This window comes from Nesoenas mayeri, assembly GCF_963082525.1.
Source record: "Nesoenas mayeri genome assembly, chromosome: 1".
NCBI lineage: Eukaryota > Metazoa > Chordata > Aves > Columbiformes > Columbidae > Nesoenas > Nesoenas mayeri.
The window spans coordinates 89,356,657-89,373,345 of NC_137541.1; the positions used below are offsets into that span (position 1 = coordinate 89,356,657).

General features: G+C 53.0%; 1 protein-coding gene across 1 annotated transcript; it reads left to right on the plus strand.

Moving 5' to 3' along the window:
* Positions 1-948: 948 nt before the first annotated feature.
* GPR156 (G protein-coupled receptor 156) lies at positions 949-15,907 on the plus strand (the record flags this gene model as incomplete). The annotated part of the gene is made up of 10 exons (XM_080344271.1): positions 949-982; positions 1,100-1,242; positions 3,951-4,087; positions 6,429-6,564; positions 7,375-7,485; positions 8,500-8,625; positions 9,099-9,194; positions 11,895-12,131; positions 13,962-14,120; positions 14,723-15,907. Exons 2-10 carry the CDS (start codon positions 1,138-1,140, stop codon positions 15,905-15,907), a joined length of 2,292 nt encoding a protein of 763 aa, XP_080200397.1. The 5' UTR covers positions 949-982; positions 1,100-1,137.
* Between the last annotated feature and the right edge of the window lie 782 nt (positions 15,908-16,689).

The following is a 16,689-nucleotide window of genomic DNA, read 5'->3' on the forward strand; positions in this document are numbered from 1 at the left end:
ATGTTGGCAGTAGCAGCAGGGAAGGATGGAGCACCGGCCAGTGCAGGGGATGCTTGGCTGGGGAGCAGCCTCAAGAAGCATGATAGGGATAATTTTTTTCCTCCCACCTGTTGTTAGGAGCAAATAGGGAGTGAGCTATTGCGTTTCCTCCCCAGCTGCTAACGACGGGAGACTTGCTCATGGTCGTGCACTGGAAGCTAATTAAAACCGGTGACAATAGTAACTGAGTAAGGATGCTTGAGGATAAGTATGACCTCATGTCTAAAATGGTAATGAGGCCTATTAAAATCCTCACCAAAAAGAGAAACGCAAGAGGGAACAGAGGCAAAGGTGGTGCGAGGGGAGCGGGCGCAGGCGTGGACAATACCTGGCAGCCAAAGCACTGGGAGGGCTGGGGAGCACAGAGATGCTGGGCTTTTAAATCTTTTTAATAAAGAGCTCGCCAGGCTGCTGCTGGGGCTGAGCCAGCCAAAACCCTTTGGGACATGTGTCATTCAAGCATGTTCCTCCCCTGCTCACCCAGGCCAGGATTTAGGTTCCATTAGGTGATGGCAACACTTGTTGCTGTTTGTTGTTGTCTTCACTTACTGGTTCTTTGCTGGAAGAAGGTACCATGCCAGGAAACGAGCAGTGGCTGCTGGGAGGGGACCTGCAAAGAAACTCTCTGAAATTGCATCAGTGCAGGAAAGCATGCTGGCAGAGGGAAGCTGTGGCGAGCTTGGGGATGCTGGGGTTCCATGCTCCAGCTTGGACTGGCATGGCACCCCATTTTGGCTCTGCAGCTGGGAAGTAGGGACTGAGGGCTGCCGTGATGCCAGCGTGTCTTGATTTACAGGGTGGTGTAGCAGGGTTCAGGATGCCACCACGCTCCACAGGGACCCACCCCCTATGCTGACTCGCCTCACCACAGAGGACATCCTGAGGGACACTGGGAGGTGGGCTCTCCCCATTCCAGCTCTGGATGTGCGTGGAATCGCTTTGGGTAAGCTCAGCCTTGGGCTGCCAGACCCCTTCCCTATGCCCTGCTGATGGGGGGAGGTCCAGCATGTGGCAAAGGCTTCTTCTTGCTTGAGAAAGCTGACCCTCATTCTTCTGGCAGGGCCAAAGGTACGGCTGGATGACGGCTGAGGATGTGCTATGGAGCCGGGATTCAACTGCTCTGAGCTCTGTGATGGCAGCTCCAGTTTTAGCAGCCAGGAACAGCAGCGACAGGCACTGCAGGAGCTCTGCACTGTCACAGTGGTACGTACAGAGCCAGGGGAGCGCTCTGGGATACGATGTCTGCTCCAAAGAAATGGACTTGGGTGGAGGGATGGAGAGGGGGCACAGAGGCACAGCTCCCAAGCAATCCCTGTGCAGCCAGAGGCTGCGCATGGTCACCTGCTGGGATGGCCTCCAAAACAAGCCCTGCCTAGATGACACCCAGCAGTTAGGCAGAAGGTGAGGAGGCAGCCACGACAGTCAAGTTGTGTCAAGCAGCTCTCCTGTATGTCGGCCAATGTGACAGCTGCTTAGGAGTGGCCTGGGATGGCCTCCTCTGCCCTTGGCCTTTCCCATCCCCTTGAACTTCAAAGTGCTTTTCAAATATGAATAGAGCAGGATTTAATTAAATGTAATCCTCTATAATAAATGGTACCTCCCCCCCATCACTAAGCCAGTAGAAATGACACTGGGATGCACTTAGTTGCAGCTGGCTCCATTTGAGGCTGCTGGACGGACCAGCAAGGCTTGGCCTGCTTGGCTCTCCACTGCATCCTGCACGACCATGGGCCTTTAATTAGAAGACCATAAGCTGCTTGGCTCCTCTGGCCCTGGCAGCTGCCTTACAATTAATATTCCCCCTGCTAGGGCCAGGATTTACTCCGCTCAGCAGCAAATGAAGCGCTCAATCAACTTCAAGTAGCATCAACATCCAAGGAAACAGCAGTTGGGGCGGAGAGGTGTTTGTTGTGAAAGGAAAGGTGGAGACTGCAGGGATGTTTAGGATTCCTTGGTGGTTGCTGGGAATAGGGTGCATCAATGTTTTTGGCAGCAGACAGAGGTGTAAAGATACTGCTGGGGGATGCATCTGGAGTGAAGTGTGGGAGCTCTGGGATGCTGACTCTGCTCTGCTCACCTTACTGGCAAAAGCCAGGTGTTACCTTCAGGCTCGACCAGGCAGGATGCAGAAATAGGGTGGTGTTACAGCCTCATGCCAGCCCCGACCAGCCCCAACAGCTGCTCTGAGCTCCAGGCAGGTGGCAAGATGGCCCTGATTCATGCTGAATGATGAGGTTTTTGCAGAGCAAGTCCTGCTGTAAGGGCAGGGGGACCGACCTGGCTGACCATTTCCACCGTCTGGTGTGGTCTTCATTTGCCAGAGAGCCAAAAGATGCCTTGGGGAATGGGGAGAGGGAAGAGGAGACAGGGAGCAGTTTGCAGGAGGGAGATGAATGTCTCCCCAGGGATCCCTTCACTCTGCTGCAAAGCGAGGCTGAGCCCTGCGTGCAGCTGTATCCCAGCACAACGCAGCAGCAACATCGGCGCTTCGCTGGCTGCCTCTCCAGCCAGGGGTTTGCCTTACCCAGCAGTCCCAGCACTGTCCCAGCATGCGAGCTGCCAGGAGCCCAGGGATCAGCTGTGCTTCTGTGGTGGCGACACATTTTTGTTTTAAGACTTACGTGTTGGCTTTAATTCTCTAAGCTGTGCCTTGTTCTTGCTCACCCAGAGGAGATGGAGCCTGGCTAGTGAAGAGGGAGAAGAGGCATTGGCTCGAAATGACTGCCTTGCTTCTCACTGCAGTTACTTCTAGCAAGGCTGGAAGCAGAATCAGCTCAGACCTTGAAGGAAGAATTGGGAGTTCGGCAGGGTGGCAGCAGTTGGGAAAATAGTTTTCTGCCAGAGTAATAGCATGCAGGTGAACTGGAATACCTGGGAAAGGACTTAGCACCAGAGGAGTGAGGAGGTGTGTAATCCCAGCTTGGTCTCCATCCTCCTCCTTCCCCTTAAAAGGCATGCACCAGCAGTTAAGTAAAAGTAAAGGGGTTTTGTTGGGTTTTTTTTAAGAAAAAAAAAAAAATCAGTAACATGCACACATAGCATGTGTGAATGAACCCACACATCCACATCCCGTTAAAAATGCTGGAGTATTCTAGATCTGCAGCAGAAAAGGGTTCTTGTTTCATGTAAGACCATTTTATCCATCTTATGTTAATAGGGAGCAAGCAGAGAATATTTTTAGATGGAGACTTAAAACCACAAGGTCGCTTGTGTGCAAGGAGAGAGGTGCCTCCATTGTACCTGCTTTGGGAGTGTCCCTCAAAAGCCATTTCTCAGCTGATGTCTGCCTTGGACCAAGTTAGTTTCCAGCCATCTGGGAGACGGGTGCGGCCCAGCTCTGTGTGTCACAGCGTAACACATCTGAAAAACGCTCTCCCACTCCCTTTTCTGTGTTTTCTGCACCGACTGGCAGCTCTGCTGCTGGTTCCCAGTCACCTCAGCAGTCTGTTGGTTATCTGCTGCATGTAGGGGTCAGCCATGGATGCCCTACCCAGCTTTCCAAAGAAGTGTGCCACAAACTGGGGTACCATGAGGTCTTTCTCCAGAGGTTTATTTCCAGAGAAGGACAGTGGGGAACTGTCACGCATTTTCCTCCCTCCCATGACCAGGCCTGCCTGAGGTTTATGATTCACTTGTATGGCTCTATTATGTATTTGGCTAGTTGGCCATGAGAAGAGGGCTCCTGTGCTGCCCTCTCTTCCTGTGCGCTCGTCAAGTGGCAGCACATATGTCCTGTCTACACACATCTCCTTAGCCCTGCCACCGGGTCTTGGTGTAGTGCCAGGATGTCTGCTCATGAGGAGGGGTTTGGGAGATGTGGTTTAGAGTCCTTTCTGCCTGAGCAGGAGCACCCATGGGAGTGACCATGCCAGCAACATCCTCTTCCTCCTCATGCCTTTTTCCTCCCCTAGACATCATCTGACCGCACTGGGAAGAGCTCCCCGTCCTTCTCTGCTGCTCTCCTGGGAGTTGTGTGGACATTCCTGACCGGAGGAGTCCTGCTAGCACTTTTCTTTCTTGTCTTCACAATTCGATTCAGGAAAAACAGGTAAGGGCTTCCTTCTTCTGCCATGAAAGCTCCCCCAAACTGGGGCAGCATGGTCGGGCTCCTTCAGGGCCAGGCTCTGAGCTGATGGACAGCTAAGGATCTGGAAGGTACAAGCTTGAAGGAGCAGCATAGGAAAGAAAGGGCAATGCCAGGGATATTGCAGCTTTCTCCACACACCTGGTGTTGATCACTGGTGGAGACAATCCTGTTGGGACTGCTCCCTTCCTCCTTGAATCAGGGAGCTGTGAACAAGACAGAGCATGGATGTGCTTCGGTGTGGCACAGGCAGCAGTGCATGGTCTCACTCAGAGGGTGCTATTCAATAAAACCATCAACAGGAGTAAGCAGAAAGAGAGCTGATCTCCTTATCTACTCCGCAGTCTTGAGAGCGTCACTGTGAGCAGCATAGCTCCATGAGCACAGCCATCAAGCTCTCCACAGTGTGCACATATCCTTCCTGCCGTTAGACCAGTTGGAGTTTGAAAGATATGCCTTAACCTTTTTTGATATTGGTGTTGTCCATATTGGTGGGGAATATGATCTATACTGGTGAGAGAAGCTGATGGTGAGAACAGGCTTTCCTTGGTGCTGTTCAGCCTGCACAAAGGATGTAAAATTCCTGCTCCCTTGAATGCAGCATATATCGAGCAAAAGGCTCAGTGATTCACAAAATCACAGAATGTCGGGGATTGGAAGGGACCTCAAAAGATCATCTAGTCCATCTAGTCATCTAATTCCTCAAACTAGTAGCTAGTAGCATAGTAGCTCAAACTGTCTCAGCCAGTGCTTAGCATTCCTCAGCAATTCCAGATGTCTCGCCTGCTTCCTTACCACCTTCTCCTCAGCTTCATTGGTCTCTCAACTGCTTCCCCCATAGAGACACATCCCTCTCCCAAGCTTCACCAGGGAAAGCCTTTGTGCTCCATGGGCTGTTGTTTTGTGGAGAGGTGCATCTGAGTGCAGCCCAGGCTGCTGCTGTTCCAGGGCTCTGGTTGTGTTAAATTAAGGCTCCTTATAACCGCCATACTGTCAGGAGAGTCCTGCTCAGGAGGGTTTATCTTGAGCCCTGCGCCTACGGTGGTGCAGTAGCTGCATGAGCTGCAGCCTGGTCCCAAGTACTTGATTTACTGAAGCAGAGTGGTGTTGAGTTCACTGGCCACCTCACTTGTTTACCAGATTATTTAGGTGCCTGAATATATCCTCAGAGTGAAGCTGTGATGAATGTGTGTTATTTATTTGCACTGCAGCAAATAAATACGAGTCTGCCTACTGAACCTGGGAGGGCAAAGGAGACCTTTTTCAGCATGCAGCTGGGAGGTTGAGCTGATGAATATCTTTCCCCAGGGGCTGAGGCAAGGCAAAGAAGACAGGGAGGGAGAGAGCCAGGTTGAATCCCAGGCTCTGTGTCTGCGAGGCAGCAAGACAGGAAGGAGCTCAAGGGTAGACAGATGCAATGACTTAGCAGGAGATCGAAGGGACGGAGCTATGCAGGGGGTGGCGGGGTTGTGAGTGATGGGGTGAAATTACAGAGGAGAAGCTGTAACCTGAACATTGCTGGCAGCTTCCTGACGTTGAGACTGTGCTGAGGGTGGAAGTATCTCCTTAAAGGAAGAAGCAGTGGGAAGAGCCTGTTCCTGGAGGCATTAGTAGCTGCTGTACCCAAAGCTTGCTGCTGGGGACAGTCACCCCAGGCTGTGCTGGTGAGGTTTTCCACTTCTGCCCCTTTACAGCAGAGCACAGTGGAGGAAGATGTTGGCCTTGAACGTGGGGGGCTGAGCTGGATACTCTGCTGTGTGTCCCCTGCGAGACCATGAGGCTTGGTAGCGCTGTGGGGACATGTGGCCGTGGGACATGGTGGCCCTGCTGCACAGCTTTGCATGCCTGGTATGGGCACTGGTAGCAGAGAGACCTAGCTGTGGTGACCCTGGCTGCTTTGCTGCCAAAAGCCCATGGCTTCCCACAGTTTTGTCCATCAAGACGGTCGCTGAAGCTGCCTCAGGGATGCTTTTCTGTGCCGCGCATCCATACGGGGGATAGAGGTGCCATGAAGCAAGCCTGGTACCCTTCTGTTTTAGGGAGAAGGGATCTTGCTGTACCACAGGAAAGCTGGAGTAGGGCAAAACAAATACTTAGTGAAGCAGCCCAGCAATACAGGGGAGAGGATGGGGTGTGCACCATGGAGCAATGGGTGAGCTTTTGGAGAGCTGTGAACAGCAGGGGCTGGGGGGGGACAGTGTTTCAGCATTCCTTATAGCCATTCCTGTAAGGGGGCCTTGCCCCTGTGCTGCCAGGTCATGACGCTCAGTAACTGTCACCACCTTCCCTGCTTTGTTTCCTGGAGGATTGTGAAGATGTCCAGCCCCAATCTGAACATTGTGACCCTGCTGGGCAGTGGCTTGACTTACACTAGTGCTTACCTCTTTGGGATTCAGGAGCAGAGCCTGCCATCCGGAGGCTCAGTGGAAAAGCTTATTCAGGTGAGCGGGTGGTTTGCTGGGACGAGTGCCTTCACATATGCACACGTGTGCATGTTCATGCGTGTTTGAACATGCTCTCTCTTAGCTGCAGCCTGTCGCCACCTCGCTGCTGGGTGCATTTGGCCAGGCTGTGGCTTCCACATACACAAAACACAACCACATGCTTTCTGTCTGAATGGCCTTTGCCGTTCATGCAAACCACAGCAGTACCAGGGTTGATGCAAAGCAGGTGCCCAGGGGAGAGGGCAGCACCTGTGGCAGCTGCCCCACATGCAGGCAGGCTGCTGGGCTTGTAGAAATGCAATAGAATCATAGAATGGGTTGGAAGGGACCGTTAAAGGTCATCTAGTCCAACTCTCCTGCAATGAGCAGGGACATCTTCAACTAGATCATGTTGCTCAGAGCCCCATCCAGCCTGGCCTGGAATGTCTCCAGGGATGGGGCATCTACCACCTCTCTGGGCAACCTGTGCCAGTGTTTTACCACCCTCTTTGTAAAATATTTTTGTCATGTCTAGCCTGAATCTCCCCTCCTTTAGCTGCCTGGCTCTCCCTGCCTGCTCCTCCAACGAGAGCCCCTTGGAGTGGGGAGATAAACGCAGGCAGCAGGCATGCCTGCAGAGGCATACGCACCTTTTAATTTATTTCACCCTGTGGTCAGCTTTCTAGTGTCCAATATAACCCTTCAGAAGCCAAACGACCATAGGCGCATTCCCACCCATCTTTATCACGTCCCTGGGTGGGAGGGTGCGAGGTGTCCCTGCGAGCCTCACAGCTGCCCCTTCAGCCCCCTCCCTCTGCCCCCCATCAGGTGCGGCTCTGCCTACTGTGTGTTGGGACCTCCCTGGTGTTTGGCCCTGTCCTGGGGAAAAGCTGGCGGCTCTACAAGGTGTTCACCCAGAGAGTGCCAGACAAGCGGGTGGTGAGTACACGGCACCCCGGGGGTGGGGGACAAACTCCTCAAGCGGGGCAAACACCAGCAATGCAGGATAGCAGGTAGAACCAGCACGTGACAGGGATGGGTGCCACAACCACAGGTCTGGTTGCACACCTGGCTGGGCACAGGCTCCTCAATTATTCCTGCACAACAAGGCAGGAGCTTTTCCATTCTACAGGCAAGCAGGTGCCCTGCCAGGCTGCTTGTTCCCCAGCGGAGTCCTGGCCCCATCACCAAGCAAGGTCTTGTTCTCATTTTACGCTGGCCATGTGCCTTCATTATGCTACACGCTGGTGTTTATGTCCAGGTTTGGGATGATTATTTTTGTGGGATGAAAATAAACCAGGGGCATCTGATGTAGGGTCATCCTCAGATGCATCTGATCTCCTCTTGAAGGGAGGAAGGTAGCGCTGCGTACTCCCCTGCAGCACTGGAGGGAGCACATACAGCAGCTGGGAGGGAAATGGGAGCCACCTATATAAATTTGTGCATGTAACAGGGCACTAAGAGCTTTCAGTGGCCACTTTCCAAGAGCGAAAAAAATGGTCTTGAATGAAAGGTGAGACAAGAGGGCTTGCAAGGGAGACAGGAACCAGCAAGGACTCCCATTCCTGAGGCACCGGGATCTGTGTTAAACTTGCAAAATAATAATCCTAACAGCTTTTTTTTCCCCACCCTTTTTGTCTCTGCTTGTGAAATGGGCATAAGAGATAAGGGATGGTACTCTTGTTTCAGAAGAGCTGTTTTCTGTGATAGCATTTACCAGCTAGCCACACCGTCAGGAAGGGTTTATACCTGGTCCCAAGCCATATTAGGTGTTGAAGAATTTGGGAGCTGTGGCTGACTCAGATATAGGTGTGCTGCTGGACTCTACTTTGGGTGAAGTATTAGGATGGACATGTCCTTTGGAAGAAACAACCAGAAGGAGATCCAAGGGGATGGAGGTTATTGGTGTCTGTTTGCCCCGCACAGTAACACTTACTTCTTGCATGTTTGCAGATTATCAAAGACCTCCAGTTGCTGGCAATGGTGGCAGCATTGGTGCTGGCAGATGCCGTGTTGCTCTTGACCTGGGTATTCTCTGATCCAGTCCAGTGCTTCCGAAGCCTCAGCATCTCACTGCGGGTAAAAGGATGAAGAGGGACAAGGGAGGGCTGCACCATGTCCTGTCTGATCTCTGTGGACAAAGTTGGTAGATGATGGTCAGGCATTTGGAGGTGCCATTTGGGGAAAAAAAAAAAAAAAAAAGAAAGCTGGAAATCCTTCTAGGCATTCCAAGTTGGGTTTATATCTGGTCTATTACAGAGAAGAGGGTGCACTGGAAAACTTGCAGGTCTATACAGGTCACCTTGGTGACATGGGAGAGCTCCATAGCATCTGCAGATGCTTTGGAGAAAGATTTAACCAACCGTGTTAGCAGCAGAGTGCCCAGATCTTCTTCACTTTTCACTTTAACCCTCTGCCCCTGGCAGCACCAGCTCTTCTTAGGAATTCACAGAGGAGACTCACTCAGATGCGTACTCTGTCGGCCCATGGGTCTGTGTTTGCTCCCAGGCTGGGGCAGGAGCCTTCACTTCTACCTTCCCCTTGCCTCCTAGGCCACAGAGAAAGGCATGACCTGCTCCGTTAGCCGGGTGCAGTCCTGCGCGTCTCTTTATTCCGATCTTTGGCTCGTTCTCATCTTAGGGTTTAAGGTACGTAACCTCTTTATGGATTCTCGCCTCCTCCCAGTCTCACAGCCTAAACTGTATAGCAGCATTTGTATTATAGTTTCACAGCCCTCACAAGCTATATGCCTATCACAGATTCCAGCCACTGCTGTTGGTCTTGAAAGCCCTCCCATCCCTGGTCCTTCCTATCTTGATGTTTTCTTTCATCCCCTGGTAAAAGCCCTTTTAGCCACTTTCTTCCTGCCTCACCATCTTTTTGGCATACATCTCTTTGGTGCACATACTGTCTCTATTTCTCCCCCTGCAACCCCCTGCGCTTTTTCATAAAGCCTCAGATGACTGTCTGCCTCTGTGATGCACTTTGCAGCTCATCTCGAGTTCTCTGACTCCAAATGAGGGAGGTGCTGACGACAAGTGCTTGGTGCCTACCTTTACAGGACGTCTGTCAGCTTAATTATACCACTGAGGGACACTTTCACTGGGGTAGCTTTGCACATGGCCATTCTTATTCCAGCAGAGTTAGTTATACTGATGTAACTACACAGGTATAATTATTGCTGTAATTATCTGTGGTCTCATGTGTCTCTGGGTTGGCAGAGGCTGGATGCATTTCAGAAAGCTGATGTTGAAGCCTGTGAGATCACAGCCTTTCTTTCGGAACGGCTCCTTCTCTGCGTGCAGTACAGCCAGTTCCTTTCTGACTCACTGTAGTATAACACTCGTTGACCATCTACCCAAAATCATAGGAAAAAGGGCAGGAAAAGAGACCTCATGACACAGCCAAGTCCTTCTTCCCTCTACACTTCATTTTAAAGACATTAGTTGAACCTGTCCTTAAAAGGACTTTGATGCCAAGGTTTGCAGGCATTCCCTGGGCCGTCAGTGCTGTCTCCACCTCTTATTTTATGCAGAGTTTGTGTTAAGAGCATAGACAGGTAGCGCTTTTGCCTACAGCTCCTACAAACTGCTTTTTCGAGTGAAACATCCCCATTCCCAGTCACAGGTACTCTTCACTGAACCTGACCCTGGTCCTGTGTACCTTCTGGGGGTCATGGAGTTATTTCTTTAGTGGTTTCTCTGGAGCTAGTCTGGATTTACACTAATGTGAGAGCAGGCTCTATCTTTGCGTGTACGTAGCACTTACCTTCAACAGCATTAATGTGCTCAGCCCTTTTGTGAAGCCACTCAGTGTATTATGGTTTTACTGGCATAGAGCTATGAACAGAAATGACTTGCCAAGGACATGCCTGGAATTAGGAGCAAAGTCCTCTGCTCAAGATTAAAACAAAAAACCAAAAAATTAGGCCTGTGCTTATTGAATGTCCTAGTTTACCAGACGGTAGTACTGCTGTCTATGTCCCAGACAGACTACATGAATTTTAAATGGGACTTTGGTGCTGGTTTTTTCTTGCTCGCATCTTAGGAGCTGGCTTGCCTTTGGGTGGTGTATTTGGAGGTTCCCTGTGGTGAACATGGTTCCGATTCAGCACTGATCCTACAAATCAGGGTCGGGTGTCAGCCTAGTTCCCAGTGAGACAGGTCTCACTATTACAACCACTTCCTTGAGAATTTGTGGTGCTCTGAAGTTGGGAGTCTCACCAAAGACCATGGACATGACCCTCTCTTGCCTGCAAGAGTGTCCATCCAGACCCCAACCCTGGCAGTAGCCATCCTGGTCATCAAGCAGCCACAGCATGGAGGGGTCCAGAAAGGTCTACAGATCATCTGCGTTGCCCAAATAACAATTTAACATCTCTTAGTAGAAGGCCGACAGTTGGGAATCACAGGAATAATGTAAAAGTCCTGTTCCCTGTATTCTGGGTCCTTGCAGGAGCAAGGATTTTGTTATATGGTATTTCCAAATGATCCTGGAAGCAGACCATGCCCTGTGCTACAGAGACAGACAAAAAATACTCAGTGTTTCTTGCTGGTGACACCTGGGAAAGGAGGGATTCAGCCTGCTGGTTAGTTTAATCCTGAGCATACTGGAAAGATGCACATGTGGGATGCTTAAGGGGCAGCATGGTGAGGATGTCTGCTCTGAAACAACTGACCCTCTCCAGGAGGGAGAAGACCTCTGTGTACAGAGCACTTCTATAGCTCCTTCCACCCTTGCTAGAGTCAGGCAGGAAATGGCAAAGGGAAGGGAGAAGAATTGCACCTGTTAGTTTCCTGGATTTCTATTTAAAGAGGCTCCAAGGACATCCTCTTCCCTCTAGTCTAAACCTCCAATTCTTTTGCCTCGCTTTTTCCTTCTGAGTGTCTTTCTGAATCTCCTTCCTGCTCCTTCAGAGGTATGTCGCTGGTGTCCCCCCACTGCCGCTCCCCCGCAGGGACCTCCAACTCTTGTATGTCCATCTTTGCTGCTCCTGCTCCAAGATGCCCAAGGGGAGGTTGTCACATCTTGTCTCTCCCAGCTGTGCCCTGCTCCATGGCATCTCCTGCTGACCTGACCTTCGGCTCCCCACACCCCTCGGTCAGGACCCCCAGAGCCCCTTGGCTCCTGCCCTCTCTCCCCAGCCCCACATCTGACCTGCCGCAGCATGACAGGCCTTTGCTGTGGCGTCACCACCCTGCACTGAAAGTCTGCATCATAGATCAAAGAGCATTAATTAGGATTGCGCTGAGTGTATCTGAGCTCACCAGGCTCGGTACAAGGTGGGAGATGACAACACCGTCAGGTTGTAATTTTCCACGCTCTGGAAACCTTTTTTCTGCTTCCAGAGTATCCTTCTGCTGTATGGGACCTACTTGGCCGGTCTGACCGACAATGTCAGCTCCCCACCAGTCAACCAGTCCTTGACGCTCATCGTCGGGGTCAATCTCGTTTTCCTGGCTGCCGGCACTGTCTGCTTAGTTCACCGTTTCTTCTGCACTTGGCACAACTTGGTGTTTGGCTTTACCTCTGGAGGCATCTTCGTGTGTACAACTACAATCAACTGCTTCATCTTTGTCCCACAGGTACACTGTCCCGCCACCTGGCTGAAAACAGGCACATTTTCAGAGTTTAACAACAGCAGCAGCTGTGTGGGCTAAAGCGCTTATTTTCCTCCTTTCCTCAAATGTTTGGGCTCACCCACTTAGCTCATCCTTCAAGCCCCCATGGCTCTGCTTCCCCAAGCAAGTCCCCTGAGCCTCCCGCGAGTGCAGGCGCATTGCAGAGCTGCTGCTCAGAAACCCTCCTGCAAGAATGTGCTGCGGGTGGCAGCCACATAGAGGGCACATGTGGAAGCCAGGTGGCTGCTGCCCTCCTCCTCCTCTTCCACGTGGGTGGCAGAGTCAGTCCTTCATACAGTTGTCCTCTCCCCATACCCCACCAAGGGTTTCTGCCCACAGCAGGGACAGAGGTGGGGTCTGGCAATCCAGATGGCCTGGCCTGGCTCAGAGGTGTTTCCCAGGGGAGGCTGTCCTTCTCTGCATGCTTGGAAGAGGAAGCTGGGCTTTGCTGCAAGTGAGGGGGAGGACATGGAGGTGTTTTGAGGAAGCCTTTTGTGGCAAGGCAAGGCTGTTCAGCTTCCTGTGTCCTCCAGGAGCAGCCTGGTGTGCCTGGCCATGACATTAGTGGGAAAAATGCTCCCATTGTTACAGGGAGAGGAAACAGTTGTTTACTCAGTGTTACGTTTGGAGGGATGTTTGGGCTCAAGGAAATGAGGTGAGAAAGGGAGGAAGAAATGAAGCTGAAGAAAGAGGAGATCTGTGTAAGAGAGGGCTCAGGGGATCTCACCAATGTGCATAAATTCCTGTGGGGGTGGAGTAGGGAGGAGGGGGCCAGAGTCTTCTCAGTGGTATCCACTGACAGGACAGGGGACAATGGGCACAAACTGAAACACAGGAAAATCTGTTTAAATATCAGAAAAAGACGTTGTTGGTTTTGTTTTGTTTTTCTGTGAAAATTGTAAAGCACTGGAGCAAGTTGCCCAGAGAGGTTGTGGAGTCTCTGTGCTTGAAGATATACAGGAGCCAGCTGCACATGGTCCTGGGCAGCCTGGTCCTTGCTTGAGCAGAATGGTAGGACTAGATGATCTCTAGAGGTCCCTTTCTACTTCAGTCGATGCAGAGTCCCAGCCCACTGGGTGACCAGCCCATGGGAGTGGGATCCAAACCTCCTCTGACAAGTGCCAAGCCTCCTGATGATGCTCTGACAAGCGTGAGGTCTCTCGGGGTGAGGGTGGAGGAGCTGATGAGCTGTACTTGCACTCTGCCTGCACCATTTTTTCTGCTGTAGCCTGGGGGCCTTCAACGTTTTATTTAACTTGGATCTTTTCATTCATCAACCTGTTTTTCCTAGTGGGCTTGCTCTTCTATTGCTCATCCGAGATCGATGAGTAGCTGGAGCTGGGCTGCGCGAGGCTTCCACACAGACACAAGATGAGAAAACAGATACTAAGCGTTGCTGGTTTTCAGCTTGTCACTGGTGATTTGGGAATAAAGAGGCGTGCGTGACACTGTCTTTGTCTGTCACGGAGTCAGGCAGCGGGGAGAAGGGGGAAGGGGCTTTTACAGCATGCTTAGGGGTTGCAGCGCAGGCGGGTGCCCACCCTCTCTGCATTAGAAGCTGGAGCCAGGGACAGGGCAGGGCTCAGATGGTTGGGAGTCTCCAAGCGGCGCCACAGCCCCTCGCCCAGCCGTCTCTCACCACCCGTCTCTGCTCCTCCGTCACACCCTGCCTTTGTCTCCCCTCTCCCTCCCTTTGGTCCCTTTGTCTCCTTCGTGCTGGAGCTGTGCCTGCCTCCTGCCACGTCAGCAGGGGCTGTGCGTACCGCGCCGATAACGCCCTCTTCCACTCCCCAGCTCAAGCAGTGGAAAGCCTTTGAAGAAGAAAGCCAAACCGTGAGCCATATGGCAAAATATTTCACCAGCCCAAGCAGGAGCTGCCGCTCGATGTACAGCGAGGAGCAGCTCTACCAGCTGATAGGGGAGAAAAACTCCATGAAGCGGCTGCTCACTGAGGTACGGGGCTCTGCCAGGCCCCCTCAGCCGTGTCGGCTTCTCCCCTTCCCTTTGTGGGCTGAAGGCTTTGCAGGGCGAGCTGCTCTTCCGTACACCCCAGTCCACACTGATGCTCCCCCTCTGACCTCTTCCCTTTGGAGAGGAAGAGCCACTTTGTCACATCACACCCCAAAGTGCCAAAATGTAGGCAAGATCCAGAGGGTTTCAAAAAAACAGGGAGGGTGAAGAGGAGAGCCTGGTTCCCACAGCCCAGTCAAACACAGTTAATTTAGAGGGGAGATGCTCCATCTCAGGAAAGCCCCCAGACACCTGCTCCCTCACCTACACTGCATGGGCAGGAGCACCCCAGCTCACAGAGCTGCCTGTCCTGCTGCCCATCTTCCTGCACTCACCTTTGTGAGGGTTTGAGGGGGCTCCAGGGGAAGACAAAGTCACACATGCTGCTGGTGTGGCTCTTGCAGGCCTGCTGCTGCACTGCTTCAGAGCACCTCTCCATGCAGAGAGGGGCAATACTTTTTTCTGGCAGCACCTGCTTCCACACTGGTGGTGTTTTCATACCCTTCACTCACCCCACACTTGACAGGCTTGTTTGTTTGATGCAGAAAAACGCCGTCATCGAAAGCCTGCAGGAGCAAGTGAGCAGTGCCAAGGAGAAGCTGATGAGGCTGATGTCTGCAGAGAGTGGCTGCAACCCTCAAGTGCCACCAGCGGGTTCCTGCAGCCAGAGCTTGGGAAGGCACAAGGATGCGCCAGGGGACCACTGCTCCTCAGATCCAGAACAGGAGGGGTGGCAGCCACCCCAATTGCTGTGTACATCACCTCTTTGCAGTGATGCTCAGGACCACCAGAACCATGTGAGCCACGATCCTGTTTGCTCTCGGGTGCCGCTTTTTGATGTGGGGGACAGTGTTGAACGTGGCCGGAAAGACACTGGAGAGCGTGGGACACCTGCGGGGCAGGGGCAGCCTCCGGAGCAGCTGCAGGGCCAGGACATCTCAGCTGGCGTGGCCTGGGAGTCATCCCCCAAAGTCAGCTATGTGAGCAGCGAGAAGCTGCGGGAAATCTTGCAAGAGCTGAGCCTGGATGGCAAAACCTACAGCCCAGCCTTACCTGGGGGACCCCCACGTGGCAGCCAGGGTCCCCCAGGCGAGCAGAGAGGAACATGGCGGGTCCAGGAGGGCTACCCAGGCATTCACACACCCCTCAGCCCCCATCTGGCGAGGCGGCGGCGGAAGATCCCACTGCCCATGAACTCCACCTGCTTCCCCGGACACATGTCCCCTTGTGCCAGCCGCAGGGTGAAGGAGGAGGGTGGCTGTGGCCGTGGGGAGTCAGCACACATCTCCCTGGGAAGGGGAGAGGAGATGGCTGGCAGAGGGCTCCTTCAGCCAGCGTCGTCCCCTCTAGCCACCCCTGGGGAGGTCTGCCTGCAGCCAGAGGGGTGGCCAGGATGGCCAGAGTCCCAGGGTGCTTCGCCATGCACCCCGCGAGAACAGCAGCGGCAGCAGGGCCCCTTGAGGGGACCCACCGAGCCCTCCCTGCGTTCGCTGTACTATTACCCGGACTCGGACTCCAGCAGCAGCAGCTCTGAGGAGATGTTTCATGGCTGCCACCGGCCCTGCTGCGAGGTGTGCTTCCAGAGCCCGCGCGGCTCCCTGAGCAGCAGCAGCACGGACATGGACACAGACACAGAGCCCAGGGGCTGCTTGGACCACTGGACAGAGCACTGTGGTGGGCCCCAGCCTGTGGTGAACTTCAAGGAAGATCTGAAGCCTACCTTTGTGTGACTGGGAGCACCCCTGCCCCAAAGGCGAGTGCTTTACCATCCCTGAAACACTGTGTGTTTTCAGTGATGCTAGAGCCATGTGTCCCTTTGAGGGATGCATCTTGCTCTGGCACCTGGGGGTCTGGAATAAATCTTGCTCTGCTTTGGTTTGCTGTTTCAGCCCCAGCCTGGTCAGCGGTGACTGTGTTTGGCTGAGAAGTGGTTGGTAGCACTCAGGGAGGGAGACAATGGGTTTTGCCTTGGCTGCTCTGGGCAGCTGCCTGTGCCCTGCAGATACCACGTCTGTCAGTCCTGGTGCCAGCAGCCCAAAGACTGGGGCTGAGCAGCCTGTGGGAGCCCAAACTTCATCACCTCAGACAGGTTCCCCTGCGAGCGCTGGGTGATTTGCACCAGTGGGGAGCAGCACCACATCTCAGAAACACACGTGGCTTCTTGCACGCAGCAGCAGACGGACAGACAGAGGACTCCTTCCCCCAACGGTGCTGATGCCAAACCTTCCACCAGCATCCCGCCTACCTGGAGACTGGAGACAGCTGGACTCTAGGGGCAATTGCAGTCTCCCACTCACCTGGGGTACTGCTCCCTGGCAAAGCAAGGACCTCAGAGTGGGGCACAGTGGGGGAGGCTTTCAGAGGGGTGTTTTTTGGTAGTGTCTGAGTGAGAAAATGGAGACCAAAGGTGCCATCCTTAGAGGTGTCTTCACAAGTTCAGTTGCATGGTCATGGGTGAGACTCGAGTCAGAGACAAAAAGGAAAGACGAGCTGGCAATTGTCAAAGAGGACC